The sequence below is a fragment of the Telmatherina bonti genome, assembly GCF_933228915.1.
Source record: "Telmatherina bonti genome assembly, chromosome: 18".
NCBI classification, from domain to species: Eukaryota; Metazoa; Chordata; class Actinopteri; order Atheriniformes; family Telmatherinidae; genus Telmatherina; species Telmatherina bonti.
The window spans coordinates 4,258,299-4,282,277 of record NC_136616.1 but is presented as its reverse complement, the minus strand read 5'-3'; the positions used below and the strand labels follow the sequence as shown (position 1 = coordinate 4,282,277).

At 50.4% G+C, this 23,979-nt stretch overlaps 1 protein-coding gene across 2 annotated transcripts; it reads right to left on the bottom strand.

Moving 5' to 3' along the window:
- Nucleotides 1-627: 627 nt before the first annotated feature.
- On the bottom strand, nucleotides 628-23,647 carry tspan5a (tetraspanin 5a). 2 transcript variants are annotated; one of them, XR_013771674.1, is made up of 11 exons: nucleotides 23,323-23,647; nucleotides 20,363-20,413; nucleotides 18,558-18,704; nucleotides 18,299-18,469; nucleotides 16,453-16,578; nucleotides 8,879-8,926; nucleotides 8,609-8,725; nucleotides 8,470-8,531; nucleotides 5,687-5,772; nucleotides 2,273-2,313; nucleotides 628-2,198 (listed from the first exon to the last, which is right to left on the bottom strand). XR_013771674.1 is itself a non-coding variant. In XM_079257717.1 (10 exons), exons 1-9 carry the CDS (start codon nucleotides 23,401-23,403, stop codon nucleotides 2,301-2,303), a joined length of 816 nt encoding a protein of 271 aa, XP_079113843.1. In that variant the 5' UTR covers nucleotides 23,404-23,647; the 3' UTR covers nucleotides 628-2,198; nucleotides 2,273-2,300. The 2 variants fall into 2 exon arrangements, 1 of the variants encoding a protein (XP_079113843.1); XM_079257717.1 differs by lacking the exon at nucleotides 5,687-5,772.
- Between the last annotated feature and the right edge of the window lie 332 nt (nucleotides 23,648-23,979).

Genomic DNA, 23,979 nt, shown 5'->3' with positions numbered 1-23,979 from the left:
GCGGTGTGGCGCGCAGCCGCCTGGCATCTGCAGCATCTGGAATATTAGAGTAGTCAAGTCTCTGTGAGAATTCCTGCAGCGACTGCTAGCTGCAGCGACTGCACGTTGCAGCGACTGCTAGCTGCAGCGACTGCACGTTGCAGCGACTGCTAGCTGCAGCGACTGCACGTTGCAGCGACTGCTAGCTGCAGCGACTGCACGTTGCAGCGACTGCTAGCTGCAGCGACTGCACGTTGCAGCGACTGCTAGCTGCAGCGACTGCACGTTGCAGGGACTGCTAGCTGCAGCGACTGCACGTTGCAGCGACTGCTAGCTGCAGCGACTGCACGTTGCAGCGACTGCTAGCTGCAGCGACTGCACGTTGCAGCGACTGCTAGCTGCAGCGACTGCACGTTGCAGCGACTGCTAGCTGCAGCGACTGCACGCCCTCATCTCCTGCAAGAACTGAAGCCTGTTTGCAGTTCTTACTGACCGGAGGAACCCGGTGTGGTCTCCTGCTGGTTCTGGTCCAGACCACCGCTGGATGTTCTCTCATCAGACATTGTGAAGCCACAATTTTCCTGATATTTAATGTGTACCTCCGAATACTGAAGCAAAAAAAACAAAAGAATCATATTTGTCACCTTTATTAATTCATGACTTGATGTTAAAAGCAGACCAGTGAAACAGGAAGTGAGGAGAAACGAGATTTAAAACAAAACGTGACAAATAAGCTTCAGGTGTGTTTTACTGTTAGAAAACCAAATGAAATGTACAATATATGTTTAGTATGAAAACCAACGCTGACCCCTTCCTTTGCTGTCCAGACGGAGGACATTGGAAAAGTCTGGAAACACTTCGCTACACGTCTTCACGGCGATCTTCAGATACACATGGTGATCGCCGTGCATAAAGCCGTCCGCTGGTCTTTCAGTTGGTGAAGCGTCGCCTGGTTGTGAAGGACGAGGGACATACGGCTACATTATCTGGTCTCTGGTGTAGGAGTACTCTAACACGTTTTATGTACATATTTTCAAACAAAGTGGAATTAAATATTATTTCAGGAGGCATAACAACTAAAACAACTTGCAGTGCAGGCAGGACGGCTGTGATGAGCTTTGCTCACATCAAATAGATTTAAACTAAGTGCTGCTGTTTTCTTCTTACATGTGGCAAACATGCTGAAGTTGGAACCAAAAGGGACTAAAGTAAACACTAAAGCGTAGTGTGTAAGTTTTAGTAACACTAAACGGTCTACTCCATCATCTCATTATCACCGACCCTTCTAGTCCCGTACGATACTCACACTGCTGACTGGCTGAAGCCACGTCGTTGGATTGAAGTGGATTACAATGAATCAAGCTCTATCTAATCAACCAAATTATACTTGTTTACTTCATTTTTAAGGTGCCTTAAGGTGACGGAGCAGGAAATCGTTTTTATGTTGATTATTTCGTTGTCCTGTTGCAAACAGCAGAGTTGAGCATGTCGGTTGTGTCCATGGAAATCTTTCCGAATGAAGCTCAGAGCACAGTTTTTCCTGGACACAATCCACCTACTGCTCATCCCACACATTCATATCTAACTGAATAAGATTCATTTACAAGAATTACGAACTACATAATGTCCAGTGTGGGTTGTGTCCATAAAAACGTGTCAAATCAGACTCAAAACGAGTGGAGAGCTGATCAGCAGAGGATTTAGCGTTAGAAGTGTTTAATGGACAACCCACATGCTAAACTCTGCCGCTCATCCCACACATACATTATCTGGAAAACATTATCGGGTTTACTGCCAGGAAGCACAGTTAGCACAAGAAATAATCCACCAAAAATTCATTTACTGACTTTTTATCCCAAGTTGATGAACAGAAAACTGAACCATTGGATCTAAATGGGAAGAAAAAACATCCGTCCTGCTATTAGACAGCCACTGAAATGAAACTTTTCTGGTTTTTTTTCTTTAGCAGTGGAAAGGTACATAAAATACAGCTGACTTCTCATCTGGATGGTCTACGGTGGCTTTAGGCAATGAGACATTATTTCATAGTGAAAAATACAGATCTATTATCAAAAAGATGTATCAAAACTCCTACTTTCTATGCACAACTATCAAAACTGCAGTGATCTGTTTATCCATGTTTAGAGTATTTCACAGATTAGTGCTGGTTCAGTGTAGAAAACAGTGTTGTGGACATGGCGGTGTGTCCGGAGACGGAGCTGAAAAGACAAAACATGGTGTTATTAAATATCCCGTCAAGCCTTTCAGAAGTTTCATTAAAAGGTAGAGTTACCTGTTAAAACTGAAAAGCAGCCTCAGAGTTAAGTAAAGAAGCTGAAAGAGAAGACAGAGGGAGGTTTGTTAAAGGCTAACGGTGCTTTTAGCTAGGACAAAAACACAACAGGAGAGCTTTCTGCCAAGGTTTAAACTAAAACCTGGAGGAGACGATGGGAAGAAAAGGTCACAGAAGACAGAGGGCTGCGAAAGTCACATGACTGAAGCTTGCTAATGCAAACCGCCACAACGCTGTCGATCTGAAGCAGCATGTAGGAGGATCCATGGCATGCGGTCACGCTGATTTCATTTCACCACGTTCACTCCATTGTTTTACATAAAGGCTTCAACAGTGTGACGTTTCTGTAAACATTTCACTTCCTGTCAGCAGAAACGTTCAGAATTAGTTCATGTTGAGAAGGATTCGATGTGATTTTAGTGCTAGTCCTTCTGATCATCCTTAACTTTAGCCTGCAGTGTCCTCGTAGCGCTGAAAGGAAAGTTCGTTCCATTTACAACAATGGAAATATGGCGTGGCAGGAAACTGTTTTGACCGAGGGGGTGGGGTGTTTGGCGTAGTGCTGACAGGTTTGCGATCATAGCTTAGCATCCTTAGCATAGTGCTACTAGCAAAGTGTCCGTAGCTTTGCATCCTTAACATCTGTAGCGTGGTGTAGCATTAGCAAGGTTAGGGTTAGACTTTTCACCAGTCATCATGTGATCATTGTCATTTTTCCATGTCTCAAGCTGGCTTAGCTGCTAAATGCTTAGCTTTTCTCTTGAAACCACTTTAGTTAATATACTAAGAGAATTCTTCCGCACTAATTATTGAGATATACACACACACACACACACACACTATATGTGTATGTATATATATATATATATATATATATTATATATGTATATATATATATATATGTGTGTGTGTGTGTGTGTGTGTGTGTGTGTATGTATGTATGTATGTATGTATGTATACATAGATAGCTTATTTTGTAATCTACTGCAAACTACAAGCTCTAATTTTCAACAGCAGCTAACAAACACATACCTAAACAACAAAAAGCGCTGCATAGAGAGCAAAGGAAGCCTGTAGATGTGGGTTTAAACTTTAACCATTTTTTGTGCTTAAACACAACTGGTTTGAATACTGACAAGCTTTTACTTGTTGGCGGTGATAGCATCTGATATCACAAATATAAAAGGGATTTCTACTGTAACCCTCAAAGATCATTCTTTAAATTCTTTACCTCAGCAGATATAATTATCAGGGGTGTGATCCATTTTTTTATTCTGACACGTCCTGTAGAATCTGAAGTTTTACTCTCAGTCAATATATAGTCCCAAAAGACTCCTTGTTGGGCCCCTGTTGTTCAGTATATCTACATGTGGAGTTCCACCAGGCTCCATGTTGGGCCCCTGTTGTTCAGTATATCTACATGTGGAGTTCCACCAGGCTCCATGTTGGGCCCCTTGTTGTTCAGTATATCTACATGTGGAGTTCCACCAGGCTCCATGTTGGGCCCCTGTTGTTCAGTATATCTACATGTGGAGTTCCACCAGGCTCCATGTTGGGCCCCTTGATGTTCAGTATATCTACATGTGGAGTTCCACAAGACTCCATGTTGGGCCCCTTGTTGTTCAGTATATCTACATGTGGAGTTCCACTAGGCTCCATGTTGGGCCCCTGTTGTTCAGTATATCTACATGTGGAGTTCCACCAGGCTCCATGTTGGGCCCCTTGATGTTCAGTATATCTACATGTGGAGTTCCACTAGGCTCCATGTTGGGCTCCTTGTTGTTCAGTATATCTACATGTGGAGTTCCACAAGACTCCATGTTGGGCCCCTTGTTGTTCAGTATATCTACATGTGGAGTTCCACCAGGCTCCATGTTGGGCCCCTGTTGTTCAGTATATCTACATGTGGAGTTCCACCAGGCTCCATGTTGGGCCCCTTGATGTTCAGTATATCTACATGTGGAGTTCCACCAGGCTCCATGTTGGGCCCCTGTTGTTCAGTATATCTACATGTGGAGTTCCACCAGGCTCCATGTTGGGCCCCTGTTGTTCAGTATATCTACATGCGGAGTTCCACCAGGCTCCATGTTGGGCCCCTTGATGTTCAGTATATCTACATGTGGAGTTCCACAAGGCTCCATGTTGGGCTCCTTGTTGTTCAGTATATCTACATGTGGAGTTCCACAAGACTCCATGTTGGGCCCCTTGTTGTTCAGTATATCTACATGTGGAGTTCCACCAGGCTCCATGTTGGGCCCCTGTTGTTCAGTATATCTACATGTGGAGTTCCACCAGGCTCCATGTTGGGCCCCTTGATGTTCAGTATATCTACATGTGGAGTTCCACCAGGCTCCATGTTGGGCCCCTGTTGTTCAGTATATCTACATGTGGAGTTCCACCAGGCTCCATGTTGGGCCCCTGTTGTTCAGTATATCTACATGTGGAGTTCCACCAGGCTCCATGTTGGGCCCCTGTTGTTCAGTATATCTACATGTGGAGTTCCACCAGGCTCCATGTTGGGCCCCTTGTTGTTCAGTATATCTACATGTGGAGTTCCACAAGACCCCATGTTGGGCCCCTAGTTGTTCAGTATTTACATTCCATTATTTTGTCTTCAGCTAAATAAACATAACAGTCTTCAGAAACAAAGATGGATGTCTGGTTTCAGTCAGCAAAGTTACAAATAATCCTTTTATTCGCAGTCAGCATTGAGACATGTTATTTCCAACCTCAGCTGTCCGATTCTGAGACTATAATGACGTAAACTGAATGTATAAAAGATATAACTGCATCCCAAACGTCTTCTTGGCTTTATTCCAGCCATAGAGGATCATTATTTTCCTGCTTTTCTCATCACTTGTTGATCTTTGGCTGCTCCTGATTGGACGTTACCGTCAGTTTAAGCTCTCTGATTGGTGGAAAGTCTGACAGGAAGTGTCTTCATCATCATGTCCAGGTGGAAATAGAGGTCTCTTAGCAACATGGTAGTGATGGTGATGAAGATGTCTGGATTGTAAACGTCCTGAACAGGATAGAAATGGTGGAAAACCTCCAAATATCAGCTGAAGGCTCAGATATCCATCACAGTTCCACACTGCTGGTCCAGATGGCAGAACAGATGGAACCTCGTGGAGATCTGATGGACGTTTTAGGGTTAAAGTCTTGTAAAATAAAAAAACAGACTGAAGTTTAGTTTTTCATCTAAATGAGGAAGTGATTTGAGCTCCGATTGATCTCTGGATCCTAAATTAAAATGATATATTGAAGTAAATTTTTCAATTTTTCAGTCATTTTCACCCCAAATAATTACATACTGTGAACCTTGTGGACTCACTGCACACAACACTGCAATGATCAATACACCACAGATACCCGAATGGATCCATCACACCCACCAGCTACGAGCACACATACATTCTGGTGTGTCTCATGAGTAGTAAGCCGATGATTTCTTGCTGCAGTGTGGTGGGAGTCGGCGGATGATGACAGGGGGGGGCACCCTGATGAAGCATGGAGGAGGAAGAATGGGGTGAGTTTGGCAGTGGAATAGTAGAGATCAATACCCAGGAGGTGACTAACGTAACCGTATCAATACCCGGAGAGAAGACAGAATAACGGATCACTTTAAATGAGTAAGGATGTTTCTTGGAATAAAACCTGGAAAAAGTCAGAATGCAGATTAAATAAAGACCTGATCAGGTGATGCTGTTTATCATCTGATGCAGCAACATGGAGGTTTTACTGGTTTCACTGGGAACAGGCTGGTAAGGTGATTGGTTTAACTGGGAACAGGTTGGAATGGATGACTGGTTTAACTGGGAACAGGCTGGTACAGTGACCGGTTTAACTGGGAAGAGGTTCGTAAGATGACCGGTTTAACTGGGAACAGGTTGGAATTGTTACCGGTTTAACTGGGAACAGGTTGGTAAGGTGACCGGTTTAACTGGGAACAGGTTGGAATTGTTACCGGTTTAACTGGGAACAGGTTGATAAGGTGACCGGTTTAACTGGGAACAGATTGGAATGGTGACCGGTTTAACTGGGAACAGGTTGGTAAGATGACCGGTTTAACTGGGAACAGGTTGGAATTGTTACCGGTTTAACTGGGAACAGGTTGGAATTGTTACCGGTTTAACTGGGAACAGGTTGGTAAGGTGACCGGTTTAACTGGGAACAGGTTGGTAAGGTGACCGGTTTAACTGGGAACAGGTTGGCAAGGTGACCGGTTTAACTGGGAACAGGTTGGAATTGTTACCGGTTTAACTGGGAACAGGTTGGTAAGGTGACCGGTTTAACTGGGAACAGGTTGGCAAGGTGACCGGTTTAACTGGGAACAGGTTGGTAAGGTGACCGGTTTAACTGGGAACAGGTTGGAATTGTTACCGGTTTAACTGGGAACAGGTTGATAAGATGACCGGTTTAACTGGGAACAGGTTGATAAGGTGACCGGTTTAACTGGGAACAGGTTGGAATTGTTACCGGTTTAACTGGGAACAGGTTGATAAGGTGACCGGTTTAACTGGGAACAGGTTGGAATGGTGACTGGTATAACTGGGAACAGGTTGGTAAGGTGACCGGTTTAACTGGGAACAGGTTGGAATTGTTACCGGTTTAACTGGGAACAGGTTGATAAGGTGACCGGTTTAACTGGGAACAGGTTGGAATGGTGACTGGTATAACTGGGAACAGGTTGGTAAGGTGACCGGTTTAACTGGGAACAGGTTGGAATTGTTACCGGTTTAACTGGGAACAGGTTGATAAGGTGACCGGTTTAACTGGGAACAGATTGGAATGGTGACCGGTTTAACTGGGAACAGGTTGGTAAGATGACCGGTTTAACTGGGAACAGGTTGGAATTGTTACCGGTTTAACTGGGAACAGGTTGGAATTGTTACCGGTTTAACTGGGAACAGGTTGGTAAGGTGACCGGTTTAACTGGGAACAGGTTGGTAAGGTGACCGGTTTAACTGGGAACAGGTTGGCAAGGTGACCGGTTTAACTGGGAACAGGTTGGAATTGTTACCGGTTTAACTGGGAACAGGTTGGTAAGGTGACCGGTTTAACTGGGAACAGGTTGATAAGGTGACCGGTTTAACTGGGAACAGGTTGGCAAGGTGACCGGTTTAACTGGGAACAGGTTGATAAGGTGACCGGTTTAACTGGGAACAGGTTGGAATTGTTACCGGTTTAACTGGGAACAGGTTGGTAAGATGACTGGTTTAACTGGGAACAGGTTGGAATTGTTACCGGTTTAACTGGGAACAGGTTGGTAAGGTGACCGGTTTAACTGGGAACAGGTTGGTAAGGTGACCGGTTTAACTGGGAACAGGTTGGTAAGGTCACCGGTTTAACTGGGAACAGGTTGGTAAGGTGACCGGTTTAACTGGGAACAGGTTGGCAAGGTGACCGGTTTAACTGGGAACAGGTTGGTAAGGTGACCGGTTTAACTGGGAACAGGTTGGTAAGGTGACCGGTTTAACTGGGAACAGGTTGGCAAGGTGACCGGTTTAACTGGGAACAGGTTGGTAAGGTGACCGGTTTAACTGGGAACAGGTTGGTAAGATGACCGGTTTAACTGGGAACAGGTTGGCAAGGTGACCGGTTTAACTGGGAACAGGTTGGTAAGGTCACCGGTTTAACTGGGAACAGGTTGGCAAGGTGACCGGTTTAACTGGGAAAACCAGTTAAGACAAACTGGATGTAAACATTGTGAAATTTTTTAAGAGTGTATTTTTTATTATTATTTTATTAAGTTTAACTGTAAATGAACAGACATTAAAAGGCTGGGTATTCTCAGTTTTTAATACATCTGTAGGAGAACTACTAAACGTCTCTTGGCGGTCTCTGAAGGCCCAGTTTCTCCTGGAAATAGATCTCGTAGGGGTCGGGTAAAAGCCAAACCAGATGAGCGAAAACACAGCACGCACAACACTCTGGATGATATATTGACGGAAGTTGTTATTCTGCTACTGGTTTTTGGCGCTAAAGGGATTTTTTTAATCATAAAACACTGAGCTATGAAAGGTAAAGAGAAAGCCTTATTCAGGCTGTGAACTTTGATCAGTTTGGGGACTCTGGTTAGCAGAAAGAACTTCACAGGAACCTTAGAGGCGGATTTATTCCCTCACGTCCAGCATTAAAACAGCCAAAGTGTCTGAAGGAGGACGTGGGCAAGAAAAAAACAGAAGTTTTCTCACCAGCTCGCCCTCACAGCTTCGATGTCACTCACTAAGTTTTGGGCTAAACAAATCCCAAAAATCTGTGGAGGAAGGAGAAGAGCAGTGATGAGGGAGAGCGGGAGCATGCTTCCAAATCGGTGTTTTCACGTAAACCGACCTGCAGCAGCGCAACTCCGATGAAGATGCCCGCCACCAGGGTGAGGTTGTCCTGCAGCCACTTCTCGAACTGCGGCACGCAGCCTTTCACGTTGATGTAGTCCTTCTGCTCCGTGTCCTGTCACACCATAAGCACCAGTTTTCACCAGAGAAGCAGCTCCGCATGCTTCATAACTAACTCAGTGGCCTCTGCAGAGGCCTGGGGGTCAGGCGGAGGTCTGGATGGAGCCAGAAGAACAAGTCTGGTTCCAGTAAAGGACCTGGTACTTACTGGTTTGGCTCGGATGTCGTATCCACACTGAGTGTTGATCACGTCCTCCTGCAGACACAAACCAGTTCAACACCTTTTCATCGCCACAAGCAAAACTCTTCATCACGGCACTGATCCGGATCCATGTGGACCGCTTCCTGGAGAAGCTGGAGACCATCCAGAGAGTCTACATTGGGACCAGGTCTACACCAGGACCGGGTCTAACGGCCGTCTCGTCAAGCAGGATGTAACGGCCGTCTCGTCAAGCAGGGCGTAACGGCCGTCTCGTCTAGCAGGGCGTAACGGCCGTCTCGTCAAGCAGGGCGTAACGGCCGTCTCGTCAAGCAGGGCGTAACAGCCGTCTCGTCAAACAGGACGTAACGGCCGTCTCGTCAAGCAGGGCGTAACGGCCGTCTCGTCAAGCAGGGCGTAACGGCCGTCTCGTCAAACAGGACGTAACTGCCGTCTCGTCAAACAGGACGTAACTGCCGTCTTGTCTAGCAGGACGTAACGGCCGTCTCGTCAAGCAGGACGTAACGGCCGTCTCGTCAAGCAGGACGTAACGGCCGTCTCGTCAAGCAGGACGTAACGGCCGTCTCGTCAAACAGGACGTAACGGCCGTCTCGTCAAACAGGACGTAACTGCTGTCTCGTCTAGCAGGGCGTAACGGCCGTCTCGTCAAGCAGGGCGTAACGGCCGTCTCGTCAAGCAGGACGTAACGGCCGTTTCGTCAAACAGGACGTAACGGCCGTCTCGTCTAGCAGGGCGTAATGGCCATCTCGTCAAGCAGGGCGTAACGGCCGTCTCGTCAAGCAGGACGTAACGGCCGTTTCGTCAAACAGGACGTAACGGCCGTCTCGTCTAGCAGGGCGTAACGGCCGTCTCGTCAAGCAGGGCGTAACGGCCGTCTCGTCAAGCAGGACGTAACGGCCGTTTCGTCAAGCAGGACGTAAAGGCCGTCTCGTCAAGCAGGACGTAACGGCCGTCTCGTCAAGCAGGGCGTAACGGCCGTCTCGTCAAGCAGGACGTAACGGCCGTTTCGTCAAACAGGACGTAACGGCCGTCTCGTCAAGCAGGATGTAACGGCCGTCTCGTCAAACAGGACGTAACGGCCGTCTCATCAAACAGGACGTAACGGCCGTCTCGTCAAGCAGGACGTAACGGCCGTCTCGTCAAGCAGGACGTAACGGCCGTCTCGTCTCGTCAAGCAGGACGTAACGGCCGTCTCGTCTCGTCAAGCAGGACGTAACGGCCGTCTCGTCTCGTCAAGCAGGACGTAACGGCCGTCTCGTCATGCAGGACGTAACGGCTGTCTAACAGGACTTTACAGTGGACTGGCAGGACGTAACAGCCGTCTCGTCAAGCAGGACGTAACGGCCGTCTCGTCAAGCAGGACGTAACGGCCGTCTCGTCAAGCAGGACGTAACGGCCGTCTCGTCAAGCAGGACGTAACGGCCGTCTCGTCAAGCAGGACGTAACGGCCGTCTCGTCAAGCAGGACGTAACGGCCGTCTCGTCAAACAGGACGTAACGGCCGTCTCGTCAAACAGGACGTAACTGCCGTCTCGTCTAGCAGGGCGTAACGGCCGTCTCGTCTAGCAGGGCGTAACGGCCGTCTCGTCTAGCAGGGCGTAACGGCCGTCTCGTCTAACAGGACGTAACGGCCGTCTCGTCATGCAGGACGCAATGGCCATCTCGTCAAGCAGGACGTAACGGCCGCCGTCTCGTCATGCAGGACGTAACGACTGTCTAACAGGACTTTACAGTGGACTGGCAGGACGTAACAGCCGTTTAGGAGGACGTAACGGCCGTCTCGTCAAGCAGGACGTAACGGCCGTTACGTCAAACAGGACGTAACTGCCGTCTCGTCTAGCAGGGCGTAACGGCCGTCTCGTCAAGCAGGGCGTAACGGCCGTCTCGTCAAGCAGGGCGTAACGGCCGTCTCGTCAAGCAGGGCGTAACGGCCGTCTCGTCAAGCAGGGCGTAACGGCCGTCTCGTCAAGCAGGACGTAACGGCCGTTTCGTCAAGAAGGACGTAACGGCCGTCTCGTCAAGCAGGACGTAACGGCCGTCTCGTCAAGCAGGACGTAACGGCCGTCTCGTCAAACAGGACGTAACGGCCGTCTCGTCAAACAGGACGTAACGGCCGTCTCGTCAAACAGGACGTAACTGCCGTCTCGTCTAGCAGGGCGTAACGGCCGTCTCGTCAAACAGGACGTAACGGCCGTCTCGTCTAGCAGGGCGTAACGGCCGTCTCGTCATGCAGGACGTAACGGCCGTCTCGTCATGCAGGACGTAATGGCCGTCTCGTCATGCAGGACGTAACGGCCGTCTCGTCATGCAGGACGTAATGGTCGTCTCGTCATGCAGGACGTAATGGCCGTCTCGTCAAGCAGGACGTAACGGCCGCCGTCTCGTCATGCAGGACGTAACGGCTGTCTAACAGGACTTTACAGTGGACTGGCAGGACGTAACAACCGTTTAGGAGGACGTAACGGCCGTCTCGTCAAGCAGGACGTAACGGCCGTCTCGTCAAGCAGGACGTAACGGCCGTCTCGTCAAGCAGGACGTAACGGCCGTCACGTCAAGCAGGACGTAACGGCCGTCTCGTCAAACAGGACGTAACGGCCGTCTCGTCAAACAGGACGTAACGGCCGTCTCGTCAAACAGGACGTAACTGCCGTCTCGTCTAGCAGGGCGTAACGGCCGTCTCGTCAAACAGGACGTAACGGCCGTCTCGTCTAGCAGGGCGTAACGGCCGTCTCGTCATGCAGGACGTAACGGCCGTCTCGTCATGCAGGACGTAATGGCCGTCTCGTCATGCAGGACGTAACGGCCGTCTCGTCATGCAGGACGTAATGGTCGTCTCGTCATGCAGGACGTAATGGCCGTCTCGTCAAGCAGGACGTAACGGCCGCCGTCTCGTCATGCAGGACGTAACGGCTGTCTAACAGGACTTTACAGTGGACTGGCAGGACGTAACAACCGTTTAGGAGGACGTAACGGCCGTCTCGTCAAGCAGGACGTAACGGCCGTTTCGTCAAGCAGGATGTAACGGCCGTCTCGTCAAGCAGGACGTAACGGCCGTCTCGTCAAGCAGGACGTAACGGCCGTCTCGTCAAACAGGACGTAACGGCCGTCTCGTCAAACAGGACGTAACGGCCGTCTCGTCAAACAGGACGTAACGGCCGTCTCGTCTAGCAGGGCGTAACGGCCGTCTCGTCTAACAGGATGTAACGGCCGTCTCGTCAAGCAGGACGTAACGGCCGTTTCGTCAAGCAGGATGTAACGGCTGTCGAGCAGGACGTAACTGCCGTCTCGTCATGCAGGACGTAACGGCCGTCTCGTCATGCAGGACGTAATGGCCGTCTCGTCAAGCAGGACGTAATGGCCGTCTCGTCTCGTCAAGCAGGACGTAACGGCCGTCTCGTCATGCAGGACGTAACGGCCGTCTCGTCATGCAGGACGTAACGGCTGTCTAACAGGACTTTACAGTGGACTGGCAGGACGTAACAGCCGTTTAGGAGGACGTAACGGCCGTCTGGCAGGACGTAACGGCCGTCTATCAGGACGTAACGGCCGTCTCGTCATGCAGGACGTAACGGCTGTCTAACAGGACTTTACAGTGGACTGGCAGGACGTAACAGCCGTTTAGGAGGACGTAATGGCCGTCTGGCAGGACGTAACGGCCGTCTGGCAGGACGTAACGGCCGTCTCGTCTAACAGGACGTAACGGCCGTCTCGTCATGCAGGACGTAACGGCTGTCTAACAGGACTTTACAGTGGACTGGCAGGACGTAACGGCCGTCTGGCAGGACGTAACGGCCGTCTAGCAGGACTTTACAGTGGACTGGCAGGACGTAACTGCCGTCTATCAGGACTAACGGCCGTCTATCAGGACGTAACGGCCGTCTATCAGGACGTAACGGCCGTCTATCAGGACGTAACGGCCGTCGCGTCATGCAGGACGTAACGGCCGTCTCGTCATGCAGGACGTAACGGCCGTCTCGTCAAGCAGGACGTAACGGCCGTCTCGTCTCGTCAAGCAGGACGTAACGGCCGTCTCGTCTCGTCAAGCAGGACGTAACGGCCGTCTCGTCTCGTCAAGCAGGACGTAACGGCCGTCTCGTCTCGTCAAGCAGGACGTAACGGCCGTCTCGTCTCATCAAGCAGGACGTAACGGCCGTCTCGTCTCGTCTAGCAGGACGTAACGGCCGTCTCGTCATGCAGGACGTAACGGCTGTCTAACAGGACTTTACAGTGGACTGGCAGGACGTAACAGCCGTTTAGGAGGACGTAACGGCCGTCTGGCAGGACGTAACGGCCGTCTATCAGGACGTAACGGCCGTCTCGTCATGCAGGACGTAACGGCTGTCTAACAGGACTTTACAGTGGACTGGCAGGACGTAACAGCCGTTTAGGAGGACGTAATGGCCGTCTGGCAGGACGTAACGGCCGTCTGGCAGGACGTAACGGCCGTCTGGCAGGACTTAACGGCCGTCTGGCAGGACGTAACGGCCGTCTGGCAGGACGTAACGGCCGTCTAGCAGGACCTGACGGTCGTCTGGCAGGACCTGACGGTCGTCTGGCAGGACCTGACGGTTGTCTGGCAGGACGTAAAGGCAGTCTAGCAGGACGTAAAGGCTGTCTAGTAGGACTTTACAGTGGACTGGCAGGACGTGACGGTCGTCTGGCAGGACGTAAAGGCCGTCTAGTAGGACTTTACAGTGGACTGGCAGGACGTGACGGCCGTCTGGCAGGACGTAAAGGCCGTCTAGTAGGACTTTACAGTGGACTGGCAGGACGTAACAGCCGTTTAGGAGGACGTAATGGCCGTCTGGCAGGACGTAACGGCCGTCTGGCAGGACGTAACGGCCGTCTCGTCTAACAGGACGTAACGGCTGTCTAACAGGACTTTACAGTGGACTGGCAGGACGTAACAGCCGTTTAGGAGGACGTAATGGCCGTCTGGCAGGACGTAACGGCCGTCTGGCAGGACGTAACGGCCGTCTGGCAGGACTTAACGGCCGTCTGGCAGGACGTAACGGCCGTCTGGCAGGACGTAACGGCCGTCTAGCAGGACCTGACGGTCGTCTGGCAGGACCTGACGGTCGTCTGGCAGGACCTGACGGTTGTCTGGCAGGACGTAAAGGCAGTCTAGCAGGACGTAAAGGCTGTCTAGTAGGACTTTACAGTGGACTGGCAGGACGTGACGGTCGTCTGGCAGGACGTAAAGGCCGTCTAGTAGGACTTTACAGTGGACTGGCAGGACGTGACGGCCGTCTGGCAGGACGTAAAGGCCGTCTAGTAGGACTTTACAGTGGACTGGCAGGACGTAACAGCCGTTTAGGAGGACGTAATGGCCGTCTGGCAGGACGTAACGGCCGTCTGGCAGGACGTAACGGCCGTCTCGTCTAACAGGACGTAACGGCTGTCTAACAGGACTTTACAGTGGACTGGCAGGACGTAACAGCCGTTTAGGAGGACGTAATGGCCGTCTGGCAGGACGTAACGGCCGTCTGGCAGGACGTAACGGCCGTCTGGCAGGACCTGACGGTCGTCTGGCAGGACCTGACGGTTGTCTGGCAGGACGTAAAGGCAGTCTAGCAGGACGTAAAGGCTGTCTAGTAGGACTTTACAGTGGACTGGCAGGACGTGACGGTCGTCTGGCAGGACGTAAAGGCCGTCTAGTAGGACTTTACAGTGGACTGGCAGGACGTGACGGCCGTCTGGCAGGACGTAAAGGCCGTCTAGTAGGACTTTACAGTGGACTGGCAGGACGTAACAGCCGTTTAGGAGGACGTAATGGCCGTCTGGCAGGACGTAACGGCCGTCTGGCAGGACGTAACGGCCGTCTGGCAGGACTTAACGGCCGTCTGGCAGGACGTAACGGCCGTCTGGCAGGACGTAACGGCCGTCTAGCAGGACCTGACGGTCGTCTGGCAGGACCTGACGGTCGTCTGGCAGGACCTGACGGTTGTCTGGCAGGACGTAAAGGCAGTCTAGCAGGACGTAAAGGCTGTCTAGTAGGACTTTACAGTGGACTGGCAGGACGTGACGGTCGTCTGGCAGGACGTAAAGGCCGTCTAGTAGGACTTTACAGTGGACTGGCAGGACGTGACGGCCGTCTGGCAGGACGTAAAGGCCGTCTAGTAGGACTTTACAGTGGACTGGCAGGACGTAACAGCCGTTTAGGAGGACGTAATGGCCGTCTGGCAGGACGTAACGGCCGTCTGGCAGGACGTAACGGCCGTCTCGTCTAACAGGACGTAACGGCCGTCTCGTCATGCAGGACGTAACGGCTGTCTAACAGGACTTTACAGTGGACTGGCAGGACGTAACAGCCGTTTAGGAGGACGTAACGGCCGTCTGGCAGGACGTAACGGCCGTCTGGCAGGACGTAACGGCCGTCTGGCAGGACGTAACGGCCGTCTAGCAGGACTTTACAGTGGACTGGCAGGACGTAACTGCCGTCTATCAGGACTAACGGCCGTCTATCAGGACGTAACGGCCGTCTATCAGGACGTAACGGCCGTCTATCAGGACGTAACGGCCGTCTATCAGGACGTAACGGCCGTCGCGTCATGCAGGACGTAACGGCCGTCTCGTCATGCAGGACGTAACGGCCGTCTCGTCAAGCAGGACGTAACGGCCGTCTCGTCTCGTCAAGCAGGACGTAACGGCCGTCTCGTCTCGTCAAGCAGGACGTAACGGCCGTCTCGTCTCGTCAAGCAGGACGTAACGGCCGTCTCGTCTCATCAAGCAGGACGTAACGGCCGTCTCGTCTCGTCTAGCAGGACGTAACGGCCGTCTCGTCATGCAGGACGTAACGGCTGTCTAACAGGACTTTACAGTGGACTGGCAGGACGTAACAGCCGTTTAGGAGGACGTAACGGCCGTCTGGCAGGACGTAACGGCCGTCTATCAGGACGTAACGGCCGTCTCGTCATGCAGGACGTAACGGCTGTCTAACAGGACTTTACAGTGGACTGGCAGGACGTAACAGCCGTTTAGGAGGACGTAATGGCCGTCTGGCAGGACGTAACGGCCGTCTGGCAGGACGTAACGGCCGTCTGGCAGGACTTAACGGCCGTCTGGCAGGACGTAACGGCCGTCTGGCAGGACGTAACGGCCGTCTAGCAGGACCTGACGGTCGTCTGGCAGGACCTGACGGTCGTCTGGCAGGACCTGACGGTTGTCTGGCAGGACGTAAAGGCAGTCTAGCAGGACGTAAAGGCTGTCTAGTAGGACTTTACAGTGGACTGGCAGGACGTGACGGTCGTCTGGCAGGACGTAAAGGCCGTCTAGTAGGACTTTACAGTGGACTGGCAGGACGTGACGGCCGTCTGGCAGGACGTAAAGGCAGTCTAGCAGGACGTAAAGGCTGTCTAGTAGGACTTTACAGTGGACTGGCAGGACGTGACGGTCGTCTGGCAGGACGTAACGGCCGTCTGGCAGGACGTAACGGCCGTCTGGCAGGACGTAAAGGCCGTCTCGCCAGTTTACTCGGATTATCCCTGTTCCAGAGAGAAACGCTGCAGCAGTAGCAACAATGGGAGACGCAGGGTGAAAACCAACGTGAAGCAGGAGTCATACCGCTGGGTCCTTGGTGCAGCAGGAAAAGGGAACTCCACACTTTTCCCGACTGGGATTCCCATCGGTACAGTTAAAATAGATGTTGAGATTCCAGTCGTCCGATCCGAATGCGCCGCAGCATTCCCACTGAGGTGGAAAAAGAGAAGCCATGTTAGACTCAGATACTAAGACACAACAACCAACACCTGATATATGATTATTAGCCCTGATAGAACCTGACTTAGCAAGAAATTCTCCTGAAGTTTACTTTGTTTTAGCAGATTAACCACCCTGAAATAGATTTCTCTTATTTTCTTTAGAAATGCAGACGGCGCTACGCCCCCAGTGCCTCGTAAACAACTATTAAAGTTAAAATGTGTTCAATGGGACGCGTTTTTCACGTTCTGTTCTATTCTACTGTCATTCGGCAAACGTTTTCAGCCAAAGTGACTTAAACATGTTAAACCAAACATGCATGTTGTGGGTGGGAGGAAGCCAGAGAACCCGGAGAGAACCACGCATACACAGGAAGAAAATGCAAACTCCACACAGAACGGCCACCGTTCAACACCCCCACCAGCCGAGGATCGAACCGGCGACCTTCTCAGTTTTAAAATATGGTGACATAGCTGCATGATCCACATGTTTGAAGCCGTGATTACAAAGCTAACATGTTAGTCATTAACAAGCTAACTAATGCTAGCCTGACAATAAAGCTGTGTTCACGTCGACAACAGTTGTCCTCATCCAGTTTTAAACAAGTCCACGATCAGTAGTGGTAGGATTAGTATAAGCTAGCTGCTGTCCAAGCTCCCCTCACTTTAAGTTCCTGTAAACAAAGGTGCAAGCTTTTATTTCACACCATGTACAAAACATAAAGTTAGCTAGCATGAAGCTATGCTACAGCGCTGCCTTTGTCTCAGTCCACGCTGAAATGTTTGCATGTGTTCTGCATCCAAGAGAAAGTTTACACCAAATACAGCCGTCCTCTCAGTTGGTTACATTTAAACATAGCCGGAAAGCTAGCTAACACTTTACAGGGTTAGCATAATGTCTACTTCACCAAAAATAGAAACATAAGCTTTATTCGGAATTATATTTGTTTTATTATATATCTGAGCTTACAGAGGAGCGGGAAAAGTCTGGAACAAAGCAGATTTGGCTTATCTGAATATCGTTCATCAGTCTGTTTACAGTTCATGGATTAAACTTAATATTTAAAATGGCGACCTTTCACCCTTAAAGTTCCAAGATATTTTCTGCTATTTTTGTTTTGGATATTTTCTTTATCCAACCGTTCCTGTAGAAGCTAAAGCTTTTTAATCCGAGTCAGCATGGAGATGTGACGTTTCCACAAAGACGTTTCCAGCCTCAGCTGTCGGATTATGATGCTAAAATGATGTAAAATAAATGTATCAATAGATATAGCCACATAAAGAGCAACCAGAAGAAGCATGACTTTATTCCAGCCATAGAGGATCATTATTTTCCTGCTTTTCTCATCACTTGTTGATCTTTGGCTGCTCCTGATTGGACGTTACCATCAGTTTAAGCTCTCTGATTGGTGGAAAGTCTGACAAGACGTGTCTTCATCATCATGTCCAGGTGGAAATAGAGGTCTCTTAGCAACATGGTAGTGATGGTGAAGAAGATGTCTGGGTTGTAAACCTCTGTAGGTAACCTAAAGGGTTTAACTATCCATCCAACAGTGGCACACTACTGTTCCTGATGGTAGAGGAAGTGGACTTTGGGAGGGATGATGGAGGTTGAAGGGTTAATAATAAAATATGGTTTAATTTCTGTGTTAAAAATATTTTATTAAAATAAAATATGATAAAAACATGAATGTTCCAGATGTTTAACTTACGTATTCCTGAGTGAAATCTATGAGGTTCTGTAGATCAATGTCGTCTCTGTACGCCCGGATGTTGTTGTTAATGAACAGGTTGAGCTGGTCTTTTATCCAGTCCTTAAAGACGAACGCCAAAATTCCCGTCGTCAGCTCCAAGAAGAAGATGATTCCCAGGAACACGGAGAACTGTATGGGGGGACGGGACAGTCATGACAGTGAGACACGTCCAGGTTGCTCCATCATTTATTCCAGCCCAGCACAGGATGAAACGTACAAACTTCAATAAAAACGTGTTTTCCCGCAGCGCTCCGATGCACCCGGCGAAGCCCAGGATGAACATCACCCCTCCAACCACCATGAAGAGCCAGACGGGGTCCAGACCCCCCAGGTCTGTGATGGAGGAGATGTTGGAGAGAACCCCCTGGAGACGAGAGGACGAACACAACGCTGTCAGCTGGTGAAACGTCTAACTTATGCTAGTTAGAAACAACGTCCCACATGGTCTCCACCAGCTCATCGTGACAAACCAGGTCTTCTGAGTCCTTTCTACACTGGGAACCAACGTTCCCAGTTCAAACACTGAACTGGTTACGTTATCTAGCTGAAAAGCTCGACTTGGGCTTATAAATACAAGATAATTCTGGTAAACTTCAGATTTTACTACAGGGAAACAGGAGCGACGATGGTGCTGATGAAATGCACTCAGCATAATAAAAAGCTTCAAACTAAATAAATTAAATAGAATTTAGTTTATTTGGAAGTTTAAATACTTGATTCAATAAGAGTTGCCAAACATGACAGATGTTTTCTGCATCTGTTTTTCTCTGTTTGCTTTCTAGATGCAGCTTCAGTGATGAACAGCGTTAGCGGTGTTAGCTACCATTAGCTACTGTTAGCAGGAGTGAGCTAGCATTACCTAACACTCCCCACACACGCAGATTTAATGAGTGGGATTGTTTCTGAACAACATTTTTGCCTTTAAGAAGGGTTTGGGACCATGTTTGTCTTCATTTTTTCCTTTTCAATAATTCTTCATACCTTTTGCTGCAGACCAGTGTTTCTCAGGCCCCTCCCTGTATGCTTTACAGGCAACCCTACCTGAACACACCTGGATGAAATAAAGGCTCGTTAACAGGCTGCAATGAACTTAAAGAGGAAGTTCTATAATCTGACTCAGGTACTTTGGAGGAGGAACGTGTTTAAAACAGGCGGGGCAGGGGGGCCTGAGGACCAAAATTAAGAAACACTGCGATAGGCTAACGGTTAGCGGCTAGCTGAGTGTCTTCTTCTGCTCACTGGAGCAGTGATGTGAAAATCGATACTGAAGTATTGACACACCGTGTCACAGCAGCAAACAGATGGAGGAACGCTCCTTTGAAGAGATTTTCAGAAGACAAACATTTTTTTGTAGAAAGTATCGAATCGGTATCACACATCACCAGCCGACACATTACCGCCACCAAGTGGTGGGAAGCTGCACTGCAGCTGAGCTCGGCATTGATGATGTTTTTTGTATCAAATTGCTAAGTGACGCTAAGTTAGGCTAAGTGATGGTAAATGACGCCAAGTTATGCTAAGTGACGCTAAGTTATGCTATGTGACGATGTCTGTGATGCTAAGCGATGCTAAGTGATGCTAAGTGACACTATGTGACGATGTGTGTGATGCTAAGTGACGCTAAGTGATGCTAAGTGACACTATGTGACGATGTGTGTGATGCTTAATGACGCTATGTGATGCTAAGTGATGCTATGTGACGCTATGTGACAATGTGTGTGATGCTAAGTGCACTATGTGACGCTAAGTGACGCTAAGTGATGCTAAGTGATGCTATGTGATGATGTGTGTGATGCTAAGTGATGCTATGTGACGATGTGTGTGATGCTAAGTGCACTATGTGATGCTAAGTGACGCTAAGTGATGCTGTCTCGCGACCCTGACAGCCCACACGTGCAAAACTGAACCACTAGATGGCACTTGAGCCCTTCTGATCAAGAATCACTGCTTTGAACTCCGAATAAAACTGCTCACTGAGTTGTTTAATAAGAAAATTCCTGAAATATAGCGATGCGTGCTCACCTTCTCACTCCAGGCCCACAGTCCGATTCCCACCAAGGCCATGCCCAGCAGCTGCAAAACACCAGTCACATGTTATAACTGGAAAAATGACACGACGCCACCCTGTCGGCGTTCTTCAGAGGAACATTTTCCCTCCAACCTCCTCTGGATGAGTTCACAGCAGTATGGATCCAGAACTAAACATGTTTATTTCTGCTGTGAAGTTGGTCTTTTTAACATGGAAGTGGGGATTTGCTCTGTTTTGCAGCCCCTAGTGGATGAAGGGGGAACACACAGTGGATGAAGGGAACCCCCCCGAACCCAAATGGTGTTTTGTTATTGGACTTCTGTGCTCGTCATGGATTGTCTATAACGAACACCATGTTCCAACATAAGAGTGTCCATATGTACACCTGGCATCAGGACTCCCTGGGCCGCAGTTCCATGATGGATTTTGTAGTCGTATCGTCGGACCTGCGGCCACATGCCTTGGACACTCGGGTGAAGAGGGGGGCGGAGCTTCAACTGATCACCACCTGGTGGTGAGTTGGCTCAGATGGTGGGGGAGGAAGCCGGTCAGAGCTGGCAGGCCCAAACGTGTTGTGAGGGTCTGCTGGGAACGTCTGGCTGAGTCCCCGGTCAGAGCGAGCTTCAACTCCCACCTTCAGCAGAGCTTCGACCATGTCCCGAGTGAGGCGGGGGACATTGAGTCCGAATGGGCTGTGTTCCGTGCCTCTATTGCTGAGGCGGCCGGCCGGAGCTGTGGCTGTAAGGTCGTTGGTGCCTGTCGTGGCGGTAATCCCAGGACTCGTTGGTGGACACCAGCAGTGAGGGATGCTGTCAAGCTGAAGAAGGAGTCCTATCGGGCCTTCTTGGCCTGTGGGACTCTGGAGGCAGCTGATGGGTACCGACAGGCTAAGCGGCATGAGGCTTCGGCTGTCGCTGAGGCAAAAATTCAGGCATGGGAGGAGTTTGGTGAGGCCATGGAGAAAGACTTCCGGATGGCTTCGAGGAGATTCTGGTCCACCATCCGGCGACTCAGGAGGGGGAAGCAGTGCTCCATCAATACTGTGTACAGTGGAGGTGGGGAGCTGCTGACCTCAACTCGGGACGTTGTGGGTCGGTGGAGGGAATACTTCAAAGACCTCCTCAATCCTACCAACACGTCTTCCGATGAGGAAGCAGAGCTGGGGGACTCAGGGGTGGACTCTCCTATCTCTGGGGCTGAAGTCGCTGAGGTGGTCAAAAAGCTCCTTGGTGGCAAGGCCCCGGGGGTGGATGAGATCCGCCCGGAGTTCCTTAAGGCTCCGGGCCGCCGGATAGTCGAATCTTGGATTGAGGAGGAGCAGTGTGGTTTTCGTCCTGGTCGTGGAACAGTGGACCAGCTCTATACCCTCTCTGGGGTCCTGGAGGGGGCATGGGAGTTTGCCCAACCAGTCTACATGTGCTTTGTGGACCTGGAGAAGGCGTTCGACCGTGTACCCTGGGGGCTCCTGTGGGGGGTACTCCGGGAGTATGGGGTACCGGACCCCCTTGTACGAGCTGGCCGGTCCCTGTACGACAGGTGTCAGAGCTTGGTCCGCATTGCCGGTAGTAAGTCGGATTTGTTTCCGGTGAGGGTTGGACTCCGCCAAGGCTGCCCTTTATCACCGATTCTGTTCATAACTTATATGGACAGAATTTCTAGGTGCAGCCGAGGTGTTGAGGGGATCCGACTTGGTGGCCTCAGGATTGGGTCCCTGCTTTTTGCAGATGACGTGGTCCTGTTGGTTTCATCTGGTCGTGATCTCCAGCTCTCGCTTGAGCGATTCACGGCCGAGTGTGAAGCGGCTGGGATGAGAATCAGCACCTCCAAATCTGAGACCATGGTCCTCAGCCGGAATAGGGTGGATTGTCCTCTCCGGGTCGGGAGTCAGGTCCTGCCTCAAGTGGAGGAGTTTAAATATCTCGGGGTCTTGTTCACGAGTGAGGGAAGGATGGAGCGTGAGATGGACAGACGGGTCGGTGCGGCGTCTGCAGTAATGCGGACTCTGCGCCGGTCTGTCGTGGTGAAGAAGGAGCTGAGCCAGAAGGTGAAGCTCTCGATTTACCAGTCGATCTACGTTCCTACCCTCACCTATGGTCATGAGCTGTGGGTCGTGACCGAAAGAAGGAGATCTCGTATACAGGCGGCTGAAATGAGTTTCCTCCGCAGGGTGGCCGGGCTCTCCCTTAGAGATAGGGTGAGGAGCTCGGTCATCCGGGAGGAGATTAGAGTAGAGCCGCTGCTCCTCCACATCGAGAGGAACCAGTTGAGGTGGCTCGGGCATCTGGTCAGGATGCCTCCTGGACCTCCCTGGTGAGGTGTTCCAGGCACGTCCCTCTGGGAGGAGACCCCGGGGAAGACCCAGGACACGCTGGAGGGATTACATCTCTCGGCTGGCCTGGGAACACCTCGGGATCCCCCCCGCAGAGTTGGTAAATGTGGCTGGGGAGAGGGAAGTCTGGGCTTCCCTGCTTAGGCTGCTGCCCCCGCGACCCGACCCCGGATAAGCAGCAGAAGATGGATGGTGATGTGTGCATATTGTAGATGTGTGTAAATGGTGTGTGTGTGTGTGTGTGTGTGTGTGTGTGTGTGTGTGTGTGTGTGAGAGAGAGAGAGAGAGAGAGAGAGAGAGAGAGAGAGAGAGAGAGAGAGAGAGAGAGAGAGAGAGAGAGAGAGAGAGAGAGAGAGAGAGAGAGAGAGAGAGAGAGAGAGAGAGAGAGAGAGGTGCGCGCGTGCCCCTGAGCTCCAGCAGAAAGCCGATTAGCCGTCGTGTCCTCTGCAGCTGCGGCTCTCCGGACCCAGCGGACCCAGCGGACCGCCAGGCCGGAACCAGGCGGTCTGAGCCGGCAGGAAGATAACGGTCTGATGGTGATGATGATTATGATGAGCGGGCCTTCCTCCCCACACCACCCAGTAAACCCAGCTGGGGGGTCAGTAAAGAAAGCAAAGCTCTTACCCAGAAGAGGATGTTGAATCCGAAAATGAAGTATTTGATGCAGCAGCTGACTTCGTGGCCTTTGTACTGATTCCCCGACATGTCTGCGCATCACCGGCGGGTCGGCGGGGAGAGGAGTCGGCCTGCTTCAGAGGCTTTGTGCGGGGGACGGAACAGGTTCACCGCTGCGGGGATGCATTTCTCTCCGGACGCTCACGCGCTTTCATGCCGCCAACATGCGGGAAGACGTACGCTCACGCGCTTCGACACTGCGGTGAAAAGCGCAGAAGTCCACATTAACGTGACATTAACGGCGTTAAACGCGATTCCTCCGGTAAAAGGCGTCGGTAGGAGGCGGCGACGCTGTGGAAGATGACCGTCGCTGATTGGCTGGAAGCGGACCTGACCGACACAGATGGGAGCCAATCAAATCTGAGGACTGCTGAAGCGCTTCCTGTGTTGTTCGTCGCTCCCAACGGCAATTCTACTCAACCATTATTATTATTATTATTATTATTATTATTATTATTATTATTATTATAATAATATTAATATTGTGTGTGTAATATTATTATTATTATTATATTAATATTGTGTGTGGGATATTATTATTATTAATATATTATTATTATTATTATTATTAATAATAATAATAATAATAATAATGATGATAATAAT